The 24,499-nt window shown below is 43.4% G+C and overlaps 1 protein-coding gene across 3 annotated transcripts; it reads left to right on the top strand.

The window, feature by feature from the left end:
- The first annotated feature begins 623 nt into the window (after nt 1-623).
- CASP8 (caspase 8) lies at nt 624-24,492 on the top strand. Of its 3 annotated transcripts, none has more exons than XM_080797975.1 (10): nt 624-743; nt 3,177-3,242; nt 12,091-12,428; nt 16,042-16,147; nt 16,962-17,100; nt 17,207-17,251; nt 17,649-17,734; nt 19,548-19,689; nt 22,375-22,876; nt 24,299-24,492. In XM_080797975.1, exons 3-10 carry the CDS (start codon nt 12,124-12,126, stop codon nt 24,432-24,434), a joined length of 1,461 nt encoding a protein of 486 aa, XP_080654101.1. In that variant the 5' UTR covers nt 624-743; nt 3,177-3,242; nt 12,091-12,123; the 3' UTR covers nt 24,435-24,492. The 3 variants fall into 3 exon arrangements, with proteins under 3 accessions (XP_080654101.1, XP_080654100.1, XP_080654102.1); XM_080797974.1 differs by lacking the exon at nt 624-743 and adding an exon at nt 1,302-1,381; XM_080797976.1 differs by lacking the exon at nt 624-743 and having other exon boundaries at nt 3,158-3,242.
- Nucleotides 24,493-24,499: the final 7 nt, after the last annotated feature.

Genomic DNA, 24,499 nt, shown 5'->3' with positions numbered 1-24,499 from the left:
TGAGGAAGTAACAAGGTTTGCTTGTGTAGTCGTCTCAGTTCTAACTTCCCTGTCTCTGGTGGTGGGGATGTCTAACTCCTGGTACAGGCAGGGTACCTTTCACGGCAGAGATTTATTTCCTGCTTTCAGGAGGAAAAGAAGGTTCAAACTGTCCTTCTTGCACTGGTTATTTCTCAAGAAACTCTAATGAAAAATAATTCATATGCAAAGTGGTTTATTTGGGGGGGGCATACTCTGCCCCTTTCACTAACCAGCTAGTTTACACGTTGACAAATTGCCAAAGTCCCTCTTCTGAATGGTTGGAAATTGGACGTCCGTTCCTTTAAGAAGCATTTCTTGTTTGAGTGAGTCATCCTTGCCCTCTTGCTTTAGGAATCAGATTTATTTTCTAGAGGTTTCTATTGAGGAATCTTTTTTCTTGCTTATGGAAGGCCAGATTCTGCTCTTGTCTCTTGGGACTTGTTTTTTGGGGTTTTTTTTAAAGCCCTGCTGAATGCACTAGTAAATTCTGAGTGTGGAGAACAGGAAGTGAGTCTACTGAGGGAGGCAGAAGGTGGCGTTATCGAAAGTAAAAGAAAACTTCTTCCTGGAGGTGTTTCCTTCCACACTCTCCTCATCCCCACCCTCTTTCAAGGGATTTTTCTCGGGCTGGGTTGGACAGGCCTTAGGAGTCTGTGACATTAGGCCGTTCTGGGGTCTTGGCATCAGGTGCTCTGTGGATGTCGCTGGGACAGGGGGACCAGGTGAGTGCCTGGTGCAGAGTGGCTTCTGATACCGTGTTTCCCGGACTCATTCAGCAGGCAGGGTGGGGACACCTCAGGGTCTTGCCAGGGCCCCACATCTCTGAGCGAGCTTTCTCTCTGCGCTGCAGCCTCGGGCCTTGCTACACGTAAACTGAGGGATCTCGGTACTCTGCTGCACTTCCCTGGGTGTCTCCCCTGCCGCCTCAAATACAGACACAGTGTCTCTCTTCCTGTCTGATCAGTTTGGAGATCCCAAAAGAAACTGTTTACCTACTTCATTTGTTTTCTTTTCCATGTGGGCAGAGGGTTGAGATCCCGCCCATGGCCTTCTGCCATCTCCCTACCCCCCCACCCCCACCGTCCTTCCTACCCTCCCTGCTGCCTCCCAAAAGAAAGATAGCTCTTTGAAACTTTTGATACTATCCCTGAATTGGTCTGTATCTTTGCAAAATGTATCATTGTTTTGTGTGTACACACTATTTTTTCACTATGAACCAGAACAAGTAAGTCATTTCTCTGTGCTTCTATTTCCTCGTCATTAAATGGGGTTCGTACTACCTCGTGAGGTGGGCCTGAGGATTTAATGAGATAATACATGTTAACTGCTTGCGGCTGTGCCTGGCGCTACTAAGTTCTCAGTAAGTATTAGTGATTGTTCCTATATATTGGTATCATTTGGATTGTATTTTCCTCATTCTGCTTCTTTCTTTCTTTTTAAAGATTTTATTTATTTATTTGACAGACAGAGATCACAAGTAGGCAGAGAGGCAGGCAGAGAGAGAGAGAGAGGAGGAAGCAGGCTCCCTGCCGAGCAGAGAGCCTGATGTGGGGCTCGATCCCAGGACCCTGGGATCATGACCTGAGCCGAAGGCAGAGGCTTTAACCCACTGAGCCACCCAGGCACCCCTGCTTCTTTTTTTAAAGGGAGAACTCTGGCACTTGAAATTCCCTGTTTTGCCAGGCCCCAGTTTCCGCCCTACATGGTATTACACGCTGGGCAGACGTCACAATCCTCTATAAGGAAGAAATAAGAACTTGCCCACCCATCCTTGGTCTGGATCCCACCGGCAAACCTTGGCCAATCTGGTGGGTAGAAAGTGGGTACCATGTTGCTTTATCTTGCCTTTCTCAGGTTATTAAAGTTTCTGAGCATCACCTCGTACATGCTTTGGTTTTGTAAGCATCCCCGTTAAGGAACTCCCTGTTCAGACCCATTGTCCCTCCACGGACTTTCTTCTTCTCGTGGATTTGTGGGAAACATTGGTAGCTCATGGATATCGCTCCTCCGTGGCAGGTTCTGGGAACACATACGGGAAGGGTGTGCTCCTGCCCTTGTGAAGCTCACAGCCCCGCACAGGAACTGGCCACAAAATAGTGGAATGAATGCTGGGCTGGGGGGGGGGAGGGGAGGGGAGGCTTAGGAAGCATCAAGAATCAGGGAATCCCTCCTAGGTTAGGATTGCCCTCCTAACAGGATTTCCTTCTGTTGCTGTGTTTTCGCTTGGACTTGACAGGCAGAATCTAGTGGGAGTGAAGGTCACGGAGGGTACCTTACCCAGCCCTCTACTGGTGGAAAGGCACTTCCCAGACACCTCCTTTAATCCTCTTGGCTCTAAGATGCTCTCAGCCCTCTGAAACTCATATTCTATTTGGGGAAAGAAAAAAGACAGTTTCAAAGAAGGGCAGTGTTTGATTTTTTTTATTTCTTTCTACTTTTCAGTAGAAACGTTTTCAGAAAACATTTCAGTTGATTCACAGCAAAAAGGCTAGGCTAAATGTGTTTTGTGCAGTTCCATTTCCAGGGCCCAGACCATGCCGAAGACCCTAGGATTTGTTTTTCTCTTGGGTAAGGTCATCTGGGCCTCTCAAGAAAGGCCTTTGATTCCAGACGTTTTCAGGCCTCTGAGGGTGAGATCTGGTGGTCTTGGGGCCCACGGAGGTGATCCTCATAATTCTAATGTAGATGGGAAACCATGAGAGTTAGCTCTGGGGCTTAGCAGACCCTCTGAGAGCCATGATGAGGGCCCCAGAGTTTTCAGATCTCTCAGAAGTGCTCGGTCAATATTTGCTGAATGAAAACGTTCAAGTCTTCATAATGAACCCAGAAAAATCTGTAAATTCTTAAAATAGGAAGAAAGGGGGTTCTTAGTTACCATCCAATCCAACTTTCTAAATTTGGAATGTGGTAATGAGTTTGCAAAAGCAGAATGACCCATCCAAAGTCTCACAGCCGGAGCCAAAGCTCAGGTGGCCCAGTTTTCCACCCAGAGCCCTGTCCCCTGTTCCTCTCAGATTGTTACGTTCTGGAGGTCGGATTGTTGAGTTCTGGGAGGAGGTGCTGCTCCTAAATGAGTCAGTCATTTCATAAACAGGAAGTAGACTGAGCAGTTCCTGTTCTCTCTCGGTCTTTCACTCTTGTTTTATTCACTTCAGGAGAAAACAGGCCTGTGAAGAAGCTGCTGCCTCTGTACTGTGAGGGTCCCAGGACTGGCTTCTTCGGTAAGGTTGGTTGGGCCTCCCGGAAGAAAGACCTTTAATTTTAGAATTTTCTAGGCTGCTGAGGGTGTGTAAACCATAGGAATTAGTCGTCCCTCCGAGAGCCATGGCGAGAGCCCTGTAGACTCCAGATCTCAAGGCCCTCTCCAGCTTAGGTGAGGTTTTTCTGGAATGCTCCAAGCACGACGGTCTGTACAGAGACCTTATCCTTAATTAAATCATGGCCTAAGCAGGGGTAGAGTTGGGACTCCGGAAGGAGGTGACACCATCTAAATCCAGGCTCCGGCACATACCGGTCTGATGGTCACTTTCTGTGGGGTCACTCTCTCTACCGCAGTGGATTTCTTAAGAATTCCTGGTTTTGTGTTTGGGGAGTATTTTTGTCTTTCAAAAAATTTTTTATATTTTAGTCTTTGAAAATATTATGATAACATGTCTATTTTTTTGGTTAAATTCCTTCCCTGACTTTCAGTTGCAACTAAAATACAATCTGAATCTTTGCAGGGCCTGTCGTTGAAACCCTCAAGGGAGATGCTCAAATCTGAGCCGGCCACCTCTCCTACGAGCTTGTTCCTAAACTGATTTTTCACAGTAGTAATATGACAACGATAATACATAGATATAAATATTTGTATATCATAATATAAACATTTATATATATCAAATACTTTTGGGCATAAATTTATTATTAAAAATATTAAAGATATATATAACCTAATACAAATCTATTTATATGGAGTTATGGTTTAATAGATACCATATAATTGAAGGTGAAAGAAAATTTCCTGGCGGTATTACATCCCCATCCCTTTCTTCTACCTTGTATGCACTGTATATGAAAATATTCAAATTTATATATATATATATATATTTTAAAGATTTTATTTATTTATGTGACAGAGAGAGACAGCGAGAGAAGTGGGGCGGGGGTGGGGGTCGGTAGGGAGAGGGAGAAGCAGGTTCCCGCTGAGCAGGGAGCCTGATGCGGGGCTTGATCCCAGGACCCTGGGATCATGACCTGAGCCAAAGGCAGATGCTTAACGACTGAGCCATCCAGGCGCCCAAATTTATATCTTTTATATATGTATATAAACACATTATATGTATGTGTTCACACACACATAGATATAAGTGGAAGGAAACCACTAAATGTAACCAAAGTACTACTTCTGAATGGTGAGTTTCTTTTTCTTTCTAAACTTTTTATACTTTTTTATCCTTTTCTGGACTTTCTCTGAGGAATAAGTGTGACTTTTGCTATTTTAGGATCAGAAAAATACAACAGCAAATGTTCTTTTAAAAATATTACTGTAACAAAGTTTCTAGCCCATGATCTTACACAGTAAACCTCGGTCCCATAAAACAAGAACCATGCCACGGTCCATGTACCTGTGGGCCACAGTGCCCAGAGGTGGCCCATTATCAAAGGTGTGAAATTCTGTTGCAGATAATTGCTTTCCAGGCACTATGACTGGAGAGATGTGTGAGCTAAACAAACCAAGACTGAACGTTATGCCATAGGTGTCTGGTAAAACCTGGACCAGAAATGAGGCCTTGCCAACTCTCCATTTTGATGTGATACAAAAGTCATTTAGAAAGCATTGTCTAATTACTGCAAAGATAATAAAGTAAATGAGATGAGGCAGCTACAGAGGACAGGAGCCAAGTGCCAATCGTGTTATAACCAAACTCATATCATCCTGGCCTTGGATTGTTTTATTATTTTTATTATTATTATTATATACTGTCAGAAAATGCTATTGAATATGTAACAGAAGCCTTTATTCCTTTGGGCTCCGTAGTTCCTACTTCTCAGAAATTATTCTAAGAAAATAATCAGAGGTATACATGGAGATTTACACCTTAAGATCGTATTCTAAGTGTAAGCAGAGACTGGTTATGTAAATCATGTCCAATCCTACGATTTTGTATTTTACAAATTTTAAAATCTGTGCCATAGAAGAAAAAAGTAAAGATATCAACATACTTACAATATTACCAATGAAAATTCCACTTACACCTCAGAAGTATGATATGATAAAATATGAGGGAAAATATAAATATGTATATAAAATGCTTGGTAGGAAAGATAGTAAAATTTTATTAGGTGATTATCGTTGGGTGGTGGACCTATAGGTAATTCTTTTTTTTTAATTTTTTATTTTTTTAATTAAAAATTTTTTAAATCTTTTTATTTTATTTTTTTTTACTATAGGTAATTCTTATTTTCCTTTTTTCTTTTCTGTACTTTCTAAAATGGATACAATAACCACATTTTCAGAAAAAATTATGGAGAAAAAAAAGGGATTCTACTTTCGTTTGGTTCTTTGGTTCATTTGATTCTGTAAATGGAGATTTTAACAGAGGTTAGAACTGATTTAAAAATTTCAAGGACATTGGAGCTAATGGTGCTAAACACCGCGGGACCTAGTTTAGATCCTTTCCAGCTTATGAATAAAAATGGTTTTTTTTAAGTAGTGATTTTCGGGGCGCCTGGGTGACTCAGTCAGTTTAACGACTGCAGTTGGTTCAGATCATGATCCCAGCGCCCTGGGATTGAGCCCGGGCTGGCTCTCTGCTTCTGCCTCTCCCAATGCTTGTGCTCTCCTGCTCTCCCTCTGTCAAATAAATGAATCTTAAAAAAAAGAAGTGGTGATTTTCATCTACATATAAGTCCACGTAGAATAAGTAATACATACACACCCTAAAAGATCAAGCAGGTAGCCTGACTTTTCTGCAGCCCCGGCCTGGTGGGCTTCTAGTTCCTCTCCTCCCACACAATGAGCAACGCAGCTTTCTGAGGGTTGGTTCTGTTCAAGGATCTTCTGTGATTACACAAAACCACATCGTTGTATGGATCACACAAATCTGATCACGGTGACCTTCTTCTTTTTAAATATTGCAGTCAGGTTTCATTGAACTCCTGACATGGAAAAACAGTGGTTTCTGCCCCTTTGTTCTGTCAAGCAGCGCTGCTATGAACAGCTCTGTACATGTTTTTTGTTTTTTTTTTTTAAGATTTTATTCATTTATTTGACAGATCACAAGTAGGCAGAGAGGCAGGCAGAGAGAGAAGGGAGGAAGCAGGCTCCCCGCCGAGCAGAGAACCCGATGCGGGGCTCGATCCCTGGACGCTGGGATCATGACCTGAGCCGAGGCAGCGGCCCTAACCCACTGAGCCACCCAGGCGCCCCAGCTCTGTACATGTTTTTAAGTGCATCACTAATGGAGGAGAAACTCCTGGAAGTTAAGTGTGGGGTCCTTTCATATTCTGACCGCTTTGGCCAAATCACTCACCTGTTCCTGTTTTCATTTTCACCGTTTCAAAACTCTGTATTGCAAGTTTTGTGCTTCGCCAATTTGGTAGTTGAAAAATGGTCTTTTGTAATTTCAGTTTGCCTTTTTTTTTTTTTTTTTTGCTGTGAATGAAGTTGACCATCTTTTCAAATGTTTAAAAGCCATCGGTTTAAAAAAAAAATAAAGCCACCGGTACTTACTTTTCTCTGAACTGTGTGTTTATGATCGTTACCTGTTTATGCAATGGATCGTTGGTCTTTATCTCTCTCTCTCTCTCCTTTTTTTAAATTGACTTTAAGAAAATTAATCCTTTTTCCACTTTCCCCCCCAAGTGCAAGATTTATTTATTTTTAGATTTTTGTCTGGCTTATTTTGGCAGAATATTTTAGTTGTTATTTAAGGACATTCATCATCCTTTCTGAAATGGTTTCTAGGTTTTTTGTCGTACTTAGAAAGTATCCTTTTTTTTTTTAATCACTGCATGATTATTTTAAACAATTCTCCAGAGTTCCTTTCCTTCGTGTTTTAATGTTCAGCTTTGAGTCTCTGACCCATCTGTAGCTTATTTTAATGTAAAGAATTCAGTTATGATCCATTTCAGTTTGTTCTAGAAGTCTGCCCGATTGTTCTAACCCCATGTACGGTGTGTTAACACCTCAAGGTGGATAGCCCTTTGTGTAGGTGGATTCACTTTGGCTATTTTTCATTGTTAACTTCTAATCAACACGCTACTTTCTAATTTCACTGTTACGTTCTAAAAGAGACAATGGACTGTACTATTTGTGCTCTTTGGAAATCTCATACTAAGATTTTCTTTGTGGACAATTTTTGTGACTATTTGGTATGTGTTTGAAAGGACGTGTATTTGCTACTGGAAGGAAATACGGTTAGAGTTTTCACCTGGGTCACTTTGGTCTACGAGGCTCCTACTTAGTCTGCTAGATTTTCTATTTTCTGAGAAAGGTATGTGGAAGTTTCCTGCAATTTGGGGGCAAATAGGTTCTCTGAGTTTTCTTAAGTTCTTTTTTAAAGCTTAAGTCCTTCTAATACTTTCTTTTCTTTTAAGAACACAAATGTAGGGGCGCCTGGGGGGATCAGTTGGTTAAGCTACTGACCCCTTTTTTTTTTTCTTCCTTGAATATGTAATGGAAATCATCAATGAAGCTGTAGAGGGCTACAGTTTTCTTTGTGGGAATGTTTTTAATTGCAAATTTATTTTTATTTTTTTCAGTTTTTATGTATTTTTTTTATTAACATATAATGTATTATTTGCTCCAGAGGTACAGGTCTGTGAATCATCAGGCTTACACAATTCACAGCACTCACCATAGCACATGCTCTCCCCAGTGTCCATCACTCAGCCACCCTATCGCTACCCTCCCATCCCTCAGCTACCCTCAGTAAGCTACCGACTCTTGATACCAGCTGAGGTCTTGGTCTCAAGATCGTGAGTTCAAGTCCCGCATTGGGCTACAAGCTGGGCGCTGGGTGTGGAGCCTACTTGAAAAACAAAACAAAACAAAATAAAACAAAACACAAATGTGGCTGTGTTGCTTCCTCCTCTGATCTGGTCTCCTTTCCTGGTTAATGTGCCCTTGGTATGTCATTTCCTGTTCCTTCTTCACTCATTCTCTTACACAACTTCAAACCCAAGAACACATTCAAATATTTTAACAGTAGTTTCATCTACCTGAGTATCTCTGCATACATTCTTCTTACCTGCAGGAAAAGGGCTGTTCTCTTTCTTCACTCCTTCGCCCCCAAGTTCTAGTTTTCTCCTTCATTCCCCAGAAGAACTTTTTGAATTTGCTACGTCTCTTCCCAGAACCCCGTTACCTTTTTATTTTCTGCTTTTGCATATGTATCTGTAACCACTGAAAATCAAATTGCTTTGAGTGTTTTTTAAAAAGTAGACACATTTTCTTTATATTGCAATTGCTTTTTCTACTTTTTTCTAGTGTCCTAACACATCTTGGATGGCTCTTGTTTTTATTTCAGAAGATGGAGTGCATTTTCTGAACTGCTGCACAGTATTCTGTAGTATGACTATATCTTAGTTTCGTTAGCCGTTTCTATACTGATGGACATTAGGGATGTTTCCAGTTGTTTCGGGCTGCACGTTGTGTTGTGGTGACAGTCCGTGCTCATATCCTGTTTAGCACACGTGTGTTGCTATGGGGTGTGATTTAGGCAATGAACTTGTGAGTTTGTCCAGTCGGTTTTGTTTGCTACATTTTGAACATATGCTGTTAGGTGTGAGCCACATATTTAAGATGCGTTTTCTAAATAGAAGTATTTTCATGAAATTGATTGCTTCTGTTAAAGATCTGCAGCCTTTGGGAATCCAGTGCAAAGTGTATCTGTCTAAAACACTTCCTTCTAATTTCGAGTCATGAAAACTTGTCTAGACAAGGGTGTAAATTCTAGAGTAAAAGGGAGAAAAAAGGTTTTGCTCCATAATTCCAATTCTAAGAGAGAAACCATCAGAGATATGCACAGGATGTATGAAAAAGCTTCTCAATGCAAAATTATTTTTAAGAGTAAAGAAATTGAAAATTCCTTAAAATAAATTTTGATATATCTGCATGCTGGAGATCAAGAAACATTAAAAATAGGGGTCTCTGGGTGGTTCAGTTGGTTGAGTGACTGCCTTCCGCTCAGGTCACGATCCTGGAGTCCCAGGCTCCCTGCTCAGCAGGGGATCTGCTTCTCCCTCTAACCCTCGCACCTCTCATGCTCTCTCTCTCTCCCTCTCTCATTCTCTCTCTCAAATGAATAAATAAAATCTTAAAAAAAAAGGAACATGAAAAATATTCCAAAGAAGAATATTTAATGGTGGGGTAAATGTTCATTCTAAATATTAAGTGGGGAAAAAAAAAGATGTGTATACCTGGATATGCAGCCTGACTCTGATTTTTATACAAAGGTATCTATGCATGTATATGTGATGTATGGTATCATGTGTGTGTGTATGATAATGATAACTGTGACCATTTTATGATTTACTATATTTTCAATTTTCATGCACACAAAAAACACTACTTCCATAATCAGAGTGGGTGAGGGAGGGGGAACGTGTTCTTAAAAGAAAAACTAAAAATTTCAAAGTCTCTCAAAGCACTTTATAAAAACATTAAAACTTAACCTTATTGGGCAAATTAAAATGTTTCTGTTTTATTTAATTAATTTATTTATTTTGAAAGAGAGAGAGAGAGAGAGAGAGCGAGCAAGCCATGTACACAGGGGATAGTGGGGGTTGGGAGAAGCAGAGGGAGAGGGAGGAAGGGAATCTTAAGTAGGCTCCCTGCCCAGTGCAGAGTCCTATCCAGGGCTTGATTTCATGACCCTGAGATCATGACCTAAGCCGAAATCAAGAGTTGAACCCTTAACCCACTAAGCCACCCAGGTGCTCCCCAAATACTTATATCTTAACGTCAGATATAGAAAATACACGGATCCTGGTTCACTTGCTCATTATGTCAAGTAATAAAATCAGGATTTGTGTTTTCATCCAAGAATGTTAGCCAGTGCAGGGAGCTTAAGAACCCCAAACCTAGCCACTTTGCTTCCGGGAGGAAAGAGGTACAGACAGGTTAAGGTCATTTGAGGTTAAGGAAAGCGCCCAGGAGCACGGAGTCTGTGGGATCCAGGAAATGGTGGAACTCTACAGGAAGTTAAAGGTTTTCTAATTCAAGGTTCTCAAACTGCCGCCCTCTGGGACCACCTCCTAAAGTATGGCGTCAACCAACTGTTCTTCAACTTTACAGAGTTTGGAAAAACACTGTTTCCCAATGAGTGTCCCACTGGGGAAGTGGGAAGCCAGGAGGGTGAGGGAAGTTCTTAGGTGCCCAGTTCCTGTTGGGGCCCCACAGCCAGGACCTGTTTCCTTCTTTCGGGTTAACCCTCATTTGTTCATTCGTTTTCAGTCATCCCTGCACATGCCTTATAGGACTTACTTTAGTCAAACACCTAGGAGGTGGGTGTTGTGATCCCCATTTTACAGAGGGAGCACCTAACCCTCAGAGGACCTGAGCAGCCCAGGCCTGGGGCCAGTGCCCCAGAGGGGTTCTGATCTAAGTTTTGTCAGACCCTAACCCCCCCTACTCTGAAACGTTGCACTCCCCGCCCCTTCCCGACAGTCAGCTGCTGGCGAGCTTCCTGGCTTTGACCGTGATACGGCATTGGCCTTAGGGAGCTGGGTCCCACGCCTGTTCCTATGAAGAATCCAGTACGAACCCTGCTCCAGGGGCTTGTTTTATCACAAACATGGGCCCATCAGAGCAGGGAGGGTTGGGTGTGACTCAAGGGGCTCACGGGAGGAGAAACCCCAGATCCTGGGCCGTTTGCGTGAAGGGTGTCCGGGATTTCCAGAAGCCCCGCTCTCTCCTTTTATACCTGCCCAAACATGTGTGCGAAAGTATTATGTCATCTGGTTTGGAGACGGTTTGAATTGGAAGGCTGACAAAGTTGACTTGGTTTCATTTTCAGTCGTGGGGCCTTGATCTGCTGTGGGTGCTGATGCCGAGGCCTTTGGGGGACGGCACTGCATCCTGTCTTCCTGGCACCATGGTTTCAGTCAGACCCCATCACTTCCCTAGCCTCCTGCCCTTCCAATCTATCCTCCACACTTAAAAAAAAAAATTTTATTTGAGAAAGAGAGAGTATGAGAGAGTGCGTGCATGGGGGAGGGGCAGAGGGAGAAGCAGGCTCCCCACTGAGCAGGGGGCCCAGCCAGGACCCTGGGATCATGACCCGAGCCGATGGCAGATGCTTAACCGACTGAGCCACCCAGGCGCCCCAATCCTCCACACTTGAAATGTTAATCTCATGGGGCGCCTGGGTGGCTCAGTCACTAAGCATCTGCCTTCCACGAGGGTGGTAATCCCAGTGTGGGGCTCCCCACTCAGCGGGGAGTCTGCTTCTTCCTCTCCAGCTCCCCACTGCTTGTGTTCCCTCTCTTGCTGTCTCTGTCAAATAAATAAGTAAAATCTTAAAAAAAAAAAAAGGCCCAAATTGGATGACATTACAGTCCTTAGTTCCCCATCACCTCTAGGACAAAGCCTGAGCCCTTGCCCCCGGAGTGCGAGGCCCTTTGTAAATGGTTCCTGGCTTCATCCTTCTCCCACCACTCCGCATCCCAGACCCTTCGTGGTTACTTTACTGAGCTCCTCGTACCTGCCTGCATTGACTTGAACATTCTGGCCTCCCTCTTCTGCATAAATTATTTCCTGCAAGAATTGTCCTTCCCCACGCCTTCCCGAAGGTGCCTTCCTTCCAGGAAACCGTTCTCCCTGGTTGAGTTAGGGTTCCTTCCTCTCTATTCCTGCGGTGCCCTGGTCACAACCCTCTGACCGTTGGCTAATTTGTGTATCTACCTTCCCAAATAGTGAGCTAGTGGAGAGCAGAAACGTGTCCTGTTGGTTTTTGTCTTCCCGGTGTCCTCAGTAAAACGTCTGGTGCAGAGCAGAGATAATAACACTTCATGAAGGAACACACCGGCGAGTGGTACTTCTCTTCCTCATCTGAACATAATACTGATTGTATTTTGACCTAGGCTACAACAACTCTCTCCTGACACTTGGCCAACATGAATTTCAGTAAATGCCTCTATAATATTGGAGAACAGCTGGACAGTGACGAGCTGGCCTCCCTCAAATTCCTGAGCATGGACTACATCCCCCAGAAGAAGCAGGAGCCCATCAAGGATCCCCTGATGTTATTCCAGAGACTCCAGGAAAAGAGACTGTTGGAGGAAAACAACCTGTCCTTCTTGAAGGAACTGCTTTTCCGAATCAACAGACTGGACCTGCTGGTCACCTACCTGGACACCAGCAAGCAGGAGATGGAACAAGAGCTGCAGATCCCGGGCAGAGCCCAGATCTCTGCTTACAGGTGGGGACAACCTCCACGGTTCAGGCCCTGGGAGGCGCGGGCGCAAAGGACACATCTTTGCGGGCGGAGCCGATGGCGGGTGTCTGTGTCGTAGGACCTTGGAAGTGCCTCGAAGATGTCCCACCGGGGCCAGATTAAGAAATTTAGAGACCTTGTATACAATTCAGAAAAAGAAGTTAAACCGTAAATTTTACTTTATGGTTTTTCTTGCAGGAAGTTTTATTTGTTTCCAAAGTGAAACACACCCTGTAGGTTGCTGACATGAAAACAGCCGCCTGCTGAATGTTCTCTCCCTCCGTTCTGTCTGCTTCTGTTTGCCTCTGCTCTGCTGATGTCCACATCAGGTCCTTTCTTTGCCCACTGCTGCTTCTCCGAAATCCCCCTCCCACCTGCTCGTGGATGACTGCGGAAATTCTCAGTGGGGTGCTGGGCTTTTTTATTCCATCCTGAAGCACTTGCATCACAAAGTTCTCCGGTGAGGGGTATGTGCTGCCCATCGTTCCGGGCCGGCCAGGCGGGACCCCACCAAGACTTCCGAGCCCCTGTGTGTCCCGCAGCTGCCAGGAGAGCAGTGGTGACCTCAGTCGTCTGTCCTGCCACACGCCTTGCAGCTGGGCCCCTCCCTCCCTGTGGGACTGCGGGTCTCCAGGGCTGATAACAAGCCATGTTCTGTTATACCTTCAAAAAAAAATTTTTTTTGGGGGGGGGTGCGAAAAGGTGATTTTGTTAAAACACAAGCAGAAAGACCAGCACTGGGGTTGTGAAGGAGGACTGATTATAGAGGTAACAGACTTTAAAAACGGGCACACAGTACCAGCTTCTGTCTTCTAACATGCCCTGTTGCCAGACACTCGATGTTGTTTGTAGCTTCCCTTTGGAAAGCTTCTCCTCAAGTCTTAGCTGTGGCCCATTTCACGGCCTCGTCTCTCTGGCCAGTAATGACGGCATGTGTGACAGGGAGTCCTCACAGCCAGGGCTGGAGGCCACTGTACCCCACCTGCCCGGCCTATTTATGACTGCCCTGGTCCTCGGTGTCAGAGACTGGAGATTCTAGCATGTTCCCTAATGTACATTTCTCTGCTTGAAGCTTGAGCATTTTAAGTGACAAAAGAGATCTGCTGGGTGTAGGAGTTTCCTAAGGCTTCTGTGATCGCGTCCGACGATCGCGGTGGCTTACCGCGGTGGAGACCTTCACACTCTTACAGTTCTGCGAGCTAGATATTCGAAATGAAGGTGTCACCAGGGCTGGTTCCTCTGGAACTCTGAGGGACAGTCTGTTTCTTGTTCCTTCCTCCCCTTGCTTTGGGGGCTTACAGGCAATCCCTGGTCTTCCTTAGCTTTTAGATACATCACTCCAGTCCCCTCTCTGTGCCTGTTTGTTGAATTTCCTCTTCTTTGAAAGCTACCAGTCATTGGATTAGGGCCAACCCTGGTCTAGTGTGACCTCATCTTAACAAGATTACCTCATCAAAAATCCTTTTCCCAAATAAAGGCACATTCACCCATCCAGGGTGGACATGAATGGGGGATGAGAGTTGGGGAAGATATTATTCAATATTGGATAACTTCGTTTTAATGCAATTGTGACACGTTCCTAATGATTCTTTTCATTAAGACAGCAATTAATCCTAAAAAACAACCAGCCTAGAACTAGGAAAGCCGGAGGGTCTCATCTTGCGTCCACCATCTTGGTCTTCTGAAGGTCGCACTCCTCCCATCCTGTGAGCAAGGCTAAAGCAAATTGTCAATGCCAGGCAATGACCTGTACCTCTCTGTTGGAAGGCTGAGTCCATAAGAAGGGAGGATCTGTCTGTTAAATCATTTTTTAAAAAAAAGATTTTATTTATTTATTTGTCCGGGGTGGGGGGGTACAAGCAAGGAGAATGGCAGGCAGAGGGAGAAACAGGCTTTCAGCTGAGCAAGGAGCCCAATGTGGGACTCAATCCCAGAACCCTGGGGTCATGACCAGAGCCGAAGGCAGATGCTTAACTGACTGAACCACCCAGGTGGCCCCGTCTGTTAAATATGTAACACATTAGCTTGGAAACAAAAGGGTCAGCACAAGTACAATCTACCATTATGCATCACTGTTGGGTATTAGCCAGGAAATAAAAAGTATGCTAGAGTGGACCCTTTGAATTTACGAGAAAGCACTAGATATGTTTATTTTCAAATTATAATTGCTAACTATAAAATCAGTATCTTATAAACTACCCAGGTTTATTTCTAGACAGTGATGGTGCAAAAAAGCCAGTAGGTTCTAGTAATGAGGAAAGTGATAGGACAAAATACTTTGTAATAAAGTTAAAAGGGTGGGTAACTTTTGGCTGGACCCAATCTTGGCCAAACTGAGAAAACTTTGGAGAAATACTTCTAGGGTGGAGATTCCATGAGAGGAAGGGTGAAGCAGATGATAATACTGAGAAACTTCTGTTTCCTTACTATTTTTATTTTCAGAATTTTAAGATTCTAATTGATTTTGGAGTTAGCATGTTTTTGTGTTATTTTCCTTAACACCACAATAGTGGAAGTTTTGCTGACTTATTAAACATTCCTTTGTTCCTTCTACAGACATATCCCAAGAACCTATTATGGATTAAGAAATAATAATGCCTGTTGTATATTGAACAGTCAGTGTGTTGCCAAAGGTTGGTTTAAGCACTTTAGATAAACTTATTCATATTATTCTTAATATGTCCCAATGGTGTATTTATTACCTACGAGTTTACAGAGGTACTTGAGCTGTTAGTGGGTGAGTTTGTGTCTGCAGGTGGACAAGGGGATGGGGTTGTGAGGACCATGAAGGGGTGGGGGCAGGGCAGCTGGGAGTGTTTGGAGAGGAGATGGGGGCCGGTGGTGAGGAGTGGCTGGAGAAGCTGACGAGGTGGGCTGGGCTCAGTTTACTATGGTCTATATTCTAGAACCAAGGGTTGGGCCTTCATACTAAAGTTGATGGCCAGGAGAGCACTGATAAGTTGCAATTAAGGAAGTGAGGATCCAGGACACCAAGGCATCCTAGTTGGTTAAGTGTCTGCCTTTAGCTCAGGTCATGAACCCCGGGGTCCTGCGATCGAACCCTCCCCTTGGACCTCCTGCTCAGGGGGGCGCCTGCTTCTCCCTCTCCCTCTGCCTGTTGCTCCCTCTCCTTGTGCATAGACACACACTCTCTTTCAAATAAATAAATAAATCTTAAAAAAAAAACAAAAAACCCCACAGGAAGTGATGATCTAGTTTGCATTTTGAAAAGCATAATTTCCAAAACAAAATTATGAAACGTAATTTCAAAAACAAAAAGTTTTTTTTTTTTTTCCTACTGCAACAAGCTCTTGATTTTATAGTGAAAGACCAAGGAAAAACACAGTTCACTTAACTGAAACGAAATGAACGTCATAGTGGACCTTAATTCTGTTAAGGGTGGAGTAGCGGCGCATGAATCAGTAGCCTGTCATGTCACGGCAGCAGCCTCTCTCCAAGGATTCAACTCACAAATTATGTCATTAGCTGTCTATCTCAAGGGGAGGGGACCGGAATCAAGTTTCCACTGCCACTCCTTTTATCAAATGGGAAATTATTTGGGAAACCATTTCTAAAGTGTCTCCATTTCCCACCACAGGGTCATGCTTTTTCAAATTTCAGAAGATGTAAGCAAATTGGAATTGAAGTCCTTTAAGTTTCTTTTGAGCCAGGAGATCTCTAGATGTAAACTGCACGATGATTTGGTAAGACCTGGTGTTTCACCCAGATTTGGTCCCGAGGCTGAGTCAGCCGGTGGGGACCGCTGCGACTGCGGAGAGGGCTCCTCCAGTAAGAGCAACCTGGACCCTCACTTTTCAGCGCTGGGGTGGGGGAGAGAAGAAAAGAGTGGTCGGACGGCTGGGCTGCAGATACGATTCCTTCGTATACTGTGAAGTGCTGTTCACATTAATGGTGAGGAGCACGGCGGAGTCAGGGGCTAGGGAAGACTCGTGCTGGAGGCACAGCTCACTGCGGGACCCCCCGGGGCCGGCGAGATGGGGGTGAGCTGGAGACCTCTCCCCACTTCCGCAGGCTCTCAGATCACCTGGAGCCTGGAACTCTGCGCGTGCGCGTGCGTGTGCGTGTGCGTGCGTGCGTGCGTGCGTGCGTACGTGCGAGACCGCCGGACTGGAGATGCATCAGGTCTGGAGAGACGTGGTCCCCGGAGGCTACTGTGTCTCAGCCGTGCACCCCAGGCTGTTTCCCAGACGTCACTTAAAGGTGTCCCCGGGGGCTTGCAGCACAGGGCTTGGGGTCTGGGGCCTGGGTGACAACGGATGTCACTTTTCCTCTACCTTCTCATTTCTGTCTTCCTGGGCCAGAAAAGACAGAATTGCTCCTCTAGTGCTCTGTTGGCTTTAGAAGACCAGGATGGCTTGTCAGGAGGGTCAGCTTCGGAAGGGAGGGTGCGCCCACTGTTAGGAGAAAGTGGACTTTAAAAACAACAACAAAAAAAACCTCATCGAAAAGCCAGTGTGGCTCAATCCAGTCTTCCAACTTTATTTCTCTTCCTTCTAGAACTTGTTTGATATTTTCATAGAGATGGAGAAGAGGGTCATCCTCGGAGAAAGAAATTTGGACACCCTGAAAAGAATCTGTGACCAAATTAACAGGAGCTTGCTGAAGAAAATCACGGATTATGAAGAATTAAGCCAAGGTAGAAATAACTTGACAGCCGTGAATTAGCAAAATGTATTCTTAAATTGACAAATCCCTGTATGTCGTGATTGTTTCTAATCAGATGTGTTTCTTTTTTAATTCAGACCAAACAATGAACCCTCAAAGAAGTCTAGATGAAATTTCAAATGGTAATATGCGTAATATGTATTTAAGACTTATTCAGTTCATTTACTAACTGATACCCCATTGCCTCCTCTCCTCACAACCTTCTCACATATCCACGTCTTAATGGCCTTGCTGTCCTAAAATCAGGAAGGCTCAGTGCTTACTTGTTACCTTCTTTACACATTGAGAGATATATACGCCTGTTGTCAAAAGACCTAGACGTTGCAGCCCTGGGCTGGCAAGTTTAAAATAGGTGAGGAGTTTGCCAGTCAAAAGATTTTTTTTTTCTGTGGACTGCAAGGTATGTTGCAGGTATGTTCAAGGTAGTCTGTGAGTTTTCATTTTAAAGGGGACCTTATGATATCCTGGGGGCTCTGTGTTTCTTTACCCAAATCCCTTCTCTGCTATGTTTCATTCCAGATATGTCTCAGTTGCTTGTAGGGGAGAAATCCCTGAGGGTACCGCCAATGTCGGACTCTCCAAGAGAACAGAACTGTGAATCAGAGGTGTGTGGAAGTTCGGACTCCTTTTTCTCTTTGCGTTGCAGATTCTGGTTCTTGCATTCCTCAGCTTTTAAGCATCCAGATAAACTAGTACGGGGCAGAAGCTTACTGGAAATTTTGAGAACTATAGAAAATGTTCGGAAACGGACAAATTTAAAATGTGACTTTTTAAGTTTCAGAAGTAAAAAATGTTAACATTTTATTTTTTAAAGATAAATTTACATATGAGAGAGAGAGAGAGAGCATGGGAGTAGGGGAGGGGCAGAGGGAGAGGGAGAGAGAGTATCTCAGGCAGACGCCTTGCTGAGTATAGAGGCCGATGTGAGGCTCCACGTGGGGCTCAATCCCATGACCTTAGCACAAATCAGGAGTCAGAGCTTAACCGATGGCACCACCCAGGCACCCCTAAAATTTTATTTTAAAACCAAAGACAAAGGCATCAGAATAATTAGAGGGCTGAGAAAGCAAGAAGCCTCTTTTCAGCAGCCGCCTCAGCCGAAGTGGGAGAAGGCTTTGGGAGAAAAGTCTAGCAGACTTGGGAAAAGCAAAGCCTTTTCTTTTAGGCTGACATTTTGAAACCGTTTCTCCATGCTGATTTAGGAGTAAGCAGCAAGGGCTCCTGATTGAGCGGTCTCTTTGTTCTCATCTCAATGAGCCGTGCAAGAATTGCCTTTCTAGGCAATCACTTTGATTTATTAACCTTCAAAGATTGACCAACCACATTCTGATTCATTAGCCTATCCACTCTTCTCTGTGGAGAGAAGCGGAGGAAACCCTGAATGTTCTCAGTCCAGGGGGAGACCTGAAATTAAGCTGAGAGAGACCAGTTACAGACGGGCTCCTGAGCAGATTACCAGACCTTTCTAGGTCTGAAAACGGAGGCTTTGCCAAAGTCATGTGGCTCTTTGCAAGTAACAAAGGACCCTACTGAATGTCGTCCCCACTGAGCAGCTAACTCTATGGAGTGGCAGGGAGATTAGGTAACGGGCACAGGGTCTTAAGGTTATGATGTAGCAGAGCTAGGAATCTGAGCCCTTAGTGTGGAGCCCTTTTTCTCTACCTTGAGGAACTGCATGGATTTCCCAATAGATGCTCAGTATCTCAGCACTGAAACAGCCCTGGGAAAATCAGGACACAGGGCCATCTCTGACTGATACTGTCAGTTACTAGAGTCTGGATACTGTAACCTGCAACAAAGCCAGCCCCGCCCAACGAGGCCATCTCTCTGCTCCAGTCACTGTGGTCCTGCGAGCCAAATTAAGTCATCCGTTCTCAAAGTCCTGGGACAGTGCTATGTCATGTGTGAAGGGCAGACCCTCAGCTGTTAGCCCAGATATCTAGATGAGTTGACTAGATGGCCAACAGAATCACAAGGTGACAGACAGGCAGCCCAAAGACAGCATGAAGACCTTCATTCATCATTCAGCAACTCCTGATTGAGCGCTCGCAGATTAATCAATTCGAGCTCCTGCTGTAAATGTTAGCCGCCTTGAGCAAAAACAAGAACAGGTCATGAAAGTATGTTATGATGACAACAGTATTAATATACTTGCCAAGAGTTCAAGAGGCACGAGTATTGGGACCCTGATTTTACACACTAACTGTGGGGCCGAAGTCTGGGGATCCTGTGTCAAGGGAACGGGTGGCATTTAGTTTACCGGAGAAACGACGTCAAGTTGGGGGAGGCCCGCTGAAGTGCCCTAGCATCCCAGTTTGGCTAAGGGGACAGCTTGACTGTTTCCTAGGACGTTGATTGTTCACATCTCAAGTGTTTGACCCTCAGAGTCAGCTCCTGGGTTGGATTTTTGTTTTCCAGACATCGAACAAAGTTTACCAAATGGAAAGCAAACCTCGAGGATATTGTTTGATCTTTAACAATTATGACTTTAGCATAGCACGGAAGGAAGTGCCCAAACTTCACAGCATTAAGGATAGGAATGGAACAGACTTGGATGCAGGTACAGTAGAACCCTGAAAAGAAGTGAAATATTTCTAATACCTAAGTTTTTTGTATCAAAAGGGGAGAACAAAAATTGTACCAACAGGGCCTCATGTTTCAGAAAAAAAAATGGATATAACCATATTTCCTTGTGGAAGTAAAGAACATTCTTATATATTTGCTAATTTTCTGCTCCTATTTTTTAAGTTAATTTTTTCATCAAAGTAATGTATATGAGATAAAATATCAAATCTTATGAAAAGACTTATGATAAAAAGCCACAACAATAAGCTTTGCTTTTATTTTTATTTTTTAAAGATTTTATTTATTTATTTGCCAGACAGAGATCACAAATAGGCAGAGAGGCAGGCAGAGAGAGAGAGAGGAGGAAGCAGGCTCCATGCTGAGCAGAGAGCCCAATGTGAGGCTGGATCCCAGGACCCTGGGATTATGACCTGAGCTGAAGGCAGAGGCTTTAACCCACTGAGCCACCCAGGCGCTCCTAAGCTTTGCTTTTAATTCAATTTAATGAATAGTGCTTCTGTAGAATTAGGTGAAACATTAGGTGAAACATTGCCTTGGGATCAAGACCACATACAGAAGTTGCATTTATAAAAGTTGGGCAGATGAAATTGCGAGTCTTTAACAGAAATAGCACTTTCTAATATTAAACTAGACAGAAATTCTTTTGCTCAGCCTCTTTAGGAGGAGCAACTTATGTATTACATGGAGCACTGGGTGTGGTGCAAAAACAATGAATACTGTTATGCTGAATATTAAAAAAAAATTTAAAAAAAGAGAGAACAAGAACTTACAGGTTAAATGAAAACTTATGAGAACTTGAAAATTAGATGAAAAATTAATTTTTAGCATGTGAACATAGAAATGGCTACTACTAAAAGTGAAAGAAATAACCCAACCCAAGCAATATATTTTCGTAAATGGTGTTTATGAGTTATAACATCAGGTAATGACTTATTTTTTTTAACCAAATAAAGTTCAGAAAATTAATGTAGGTTGACTTTAATCATCAAGACTCTGTTGATGGTCTCTTAACAGTTTATTCAAGCAGATCTAACATTTCAAAAGCCACAGAGCTTAAGCCCATTGACTATATCACTCATAGTTATATACCTTGGTCTTGAAGAAGAGACTTCAGGCCTTTGATTTCCATTCATTTACTATCAAAACAGGTTATTTATTATTATTATTTTTTTTTTAGAGAATATGAACAAATGCGGGAGGGGCAGAGAGACAGGAACAGAGAGAGATTCCTAAGCAGGCTCCACATCCAGTGTGGAGCCCAATGTGGGGCTCCAGGTCACAACCTTGGCATCATGACCTGAGCTGAAATCAAGTTGGATATTTAACTGACTGAGCCACCCAAGTGCCCCACTATCAAAAAATGTTTATTAAAAAAATATTTTATTGTATTCCTGGTCTTTTGGTCAAAGGGTAGGTGAAAGTTGCAGATATGGAAGATGAATCAATCTAGAGATCTAATGTACGCTATAATAACTATAGTTAATAATACTGTATTGGATACTAGAAATATGCTAAGAGGATGTATTTCAGGTGCTTTTATATATGTCCCACATACACACACACAAAAGATAATTAAGTACGTGAGGAGATATGTTATTAGCTTGACTGTGGTAATCACTTCACTGTGTAATTAGCTGTATGCCTTAAATATATACAATTTTTAGTTAAAATCAGGCACCCTGAAAATGTTGAAAGACTTTGACTAGAGCTTAGAGAACCTGAACAAAAAATAAGGTTATGCATATGAAAACAAAGCAATGAAAAAATAATGCAATTACTAATTTCAGGAAAGACAAAAAATTTAACAAGAAAGGAAGCATAATAAAAGAATATTATGTTTACATAGTACTATTGATTCAACTAAAAGTTGTAAATAACTATATAAAAACATCAATAGCAAAGTGCTCAAATTCATTACAGAATGGAGGTGAATACCGAAAAATAGTTGTTAAAAGTTGAAAGTGGTTGCCTTCCTAAAATATGATGGGGTCATAGGGAGAGTTAGAGAAGGGATAGCTTTTTTGTAATAGGCCTTTTAGTTGTACTTGATTTTTTTGAACATTCACATCTTGTATTTTTTTTAAAGATTTATTTATTTGAGAGAGCAAGTGCAAGTGGGCAGGGGGAAAAGAGGGAGATGGACAAGTGGACTCTGTGCTGAGTGTGGATCCTGACGTGGGGCTCAATCTATGACCCTGAGATCAGGACCTGAGCTGAAAGCAAGAGTCAGACGCTCAACTGACTGAGCCACTCAGGTGCCCCTCATATTTTTTGTTACACAATTTTGAGAGAGTTCAAGGTAAAGTAAGTATGAATCTTCACTTTTTTTTGCTCTTTATTCTGATTATGTCAGTAATATTATTACTTAGATTGGCTTAATAGTAAGCCTAAATAATAGCTCACCCATCTTAGAGACCAGTTGAGGAAAGACAGAAGGCCAGCAGTAGCATTCTCCCCTTTCTCATTTGCCTCAGGGCTGGAAGTGTTTTCAGCTGGGGCAATAAATATTAGAAAACTATGGGTATCAGCCAGCGTTATAAAGGGTCTTGTACTTTAGTTCTGATTCAGATTCTTAATCTGATCCATGTTCTCTCTAGCTCTGGACTGTGGTTTGGGACTTACTGTGGCATCATATGACTTGTCTCATTTCACTTTTTAGAGGCTTTGCGTCAGACCTTTAGTGAGCTTCATTTTGAGATCGTGCCTTTCAGAGACTCTACAGCTAAGAAAATCTGTGACGTTCTCAAATCCTACCAGAGCATGGACCACACTACCAGGGACTGCTTCATCTGCTGCATCCTCTCCCATGGAGACAAGGGCATCATCTATGGATCTGATGGGCAGGAAGTCCCCATCTACGAGCTGACCTCTTACTTCACTGGTTCTAAGTGCCCTTCCCTTGCAGGCAAGCCCAAAATCTTTTTTATTCAGGCTTGTCAAGGGGATAACTACCAGAAAGGGATAGCTGTTGAGACAGACTCTGAACAGAATGAAGCCTGTTCTGAATTGGACTCATCATGTCAGAAGAGATATATCCCAGATGATGCTGACTTTCTGCTGGGGATGGCCACTGTGAATAATTGTGTTTCCTACCGAAACCCCATGGAGGGGACGTGGTATATTCAATCACTTTGCCAGAGCCTGAGAGAGAGATGTCCTAGGTAATTTTTGCCTACTCTGCCCTTCATTTTTTCTAAATTTCTGGTTATTGATGACACAGCTGTACTTCCCAGCTCAGTTGCAAAGTGGGAGGGGGGGCAAATGTTAACATCTTTAGCTCATAGCTGGAAAAATCAGAGACGCTTACTGCACAGTTTCTTTTATTTAGTGCCCAAAAGGACAGTTGGGGTGTCCTAAAGTAGGGAATGATGGTAAAGTCAGTCCAGCTCTGTTTTAGGCAGAAACACGACTGAGCCAACTCAACTAGTTTTGGAAGTCTTCCAACGAGGTAATAACCCATTTCAGTGTTTAACATCCTCCAGCTCTTAAAGTTCTATCATAGCTAATCAGTCCTCTTGATGTATTGTGGGAGATGAGTGCCAAAGAGTAGAAACCCTTTATTTTCCCACTAATTTGGCCTGATATGAAACCGCAAAATGTGGGGAAAATATCCTTCCCTCACTTATTATACCCTATGTTTCTTCCTTTAGTTAAATGATGGTTTTGTAGTCATAGTTCACCCAAAGGCACACATGACCGACGGGTGAACAGCAAGACTTCTTCTAGGTCCGTAGCTCTTCGTGCTGTAAGAGTATGAAGAGTGAGAACGTCCCACGGCCGATCAAGAAGTGAACCATAACACCAGTACCATGTTTTCCGTTTGTAAGTTAGACCATGAATCCTACAGAGGTAGAGGAACAGGTTGCCCAGCTCACCTGCTAGGAGAGGCTGGTGAGGAAGGGGGCAGCGGCTGCAGGAGACACTGGGTTTCCCTTGCCCGGTGTGATCAATGATCACACAAGCTGTATGAGATATAACATCAGGTGAGGACTTATTTTTTTTTTTTTAAAGATTTTATTTATTTATTTGTCAGAGAGAGAGAGTGAGCACAGGCAGACAGAGTGGCAGAGGGAGAAGCAGGCTCCCTGCGGAGCAAGGAGCCCGATGTGGGACTCGATCCCAGGACGCTGGGACCATGACCTGAGCCGAAGGCAGCCGCTCAACCAACTGAGCCACCCAGGCGTCCCGAGGACTTATTTTTTTAACTGAATCGAGTTTAGGAAATTAATGTAGGTTGATTTTAATCATCATGACTCTGCTGGTGCTGACATTTTGCGGGGGGCACTGAGGTCATTACGGGGTAAGTGACATCGTACGTGGAAGAGTAAGGTACAAACAGGTCAGGAGGGAAAGAGCCCAAATCTGATGTTGACCCTGAAGTTTCTGATGATCATTCGAGATCTTGAGTAAACCAAAGTTAAGTTATTAAGCTCTGAAGCTACTCCTTTACCTGGAAGGCTTTGATATGTCTTAGTTGAGCAACTTAGGATTTCAAATGTCTGATGTTTCGAGGGAAGGGACCTGTCCCTAAGGACAGCCGGTGTTGTTTCCCCACAGATGGTCACAGTGGTGTTGTTTTTCAGGGGAGAAGATATTCTCACCATCCTCACTGAAGTGAATTTTGAAGTGAGCAATAAGGATGACAGGAGAAACATGGGCAAACAGATGCCACAACCGACCTTCACACTGAGGAAAAAACTCATTTTCCCTTGTGACTGATGCTTTAACTGCATAACACTATGCTTAATTTAATTTTGATTAAAGTGCTGCTACTGCTTTTCTTT

This window comes from Martes martes, assembly GCF_963455335.1.
Source record: "Martes martes genome assembly, chromosome: 3".
NCBI lineage: Eukaryota > Metazoa > Chordata > Mammalia > Carnivora > Mustelidae > Martes > Martes martes.
This window is presented reverse-complemented; position numbering and strand designations above follow the sequence as displayed.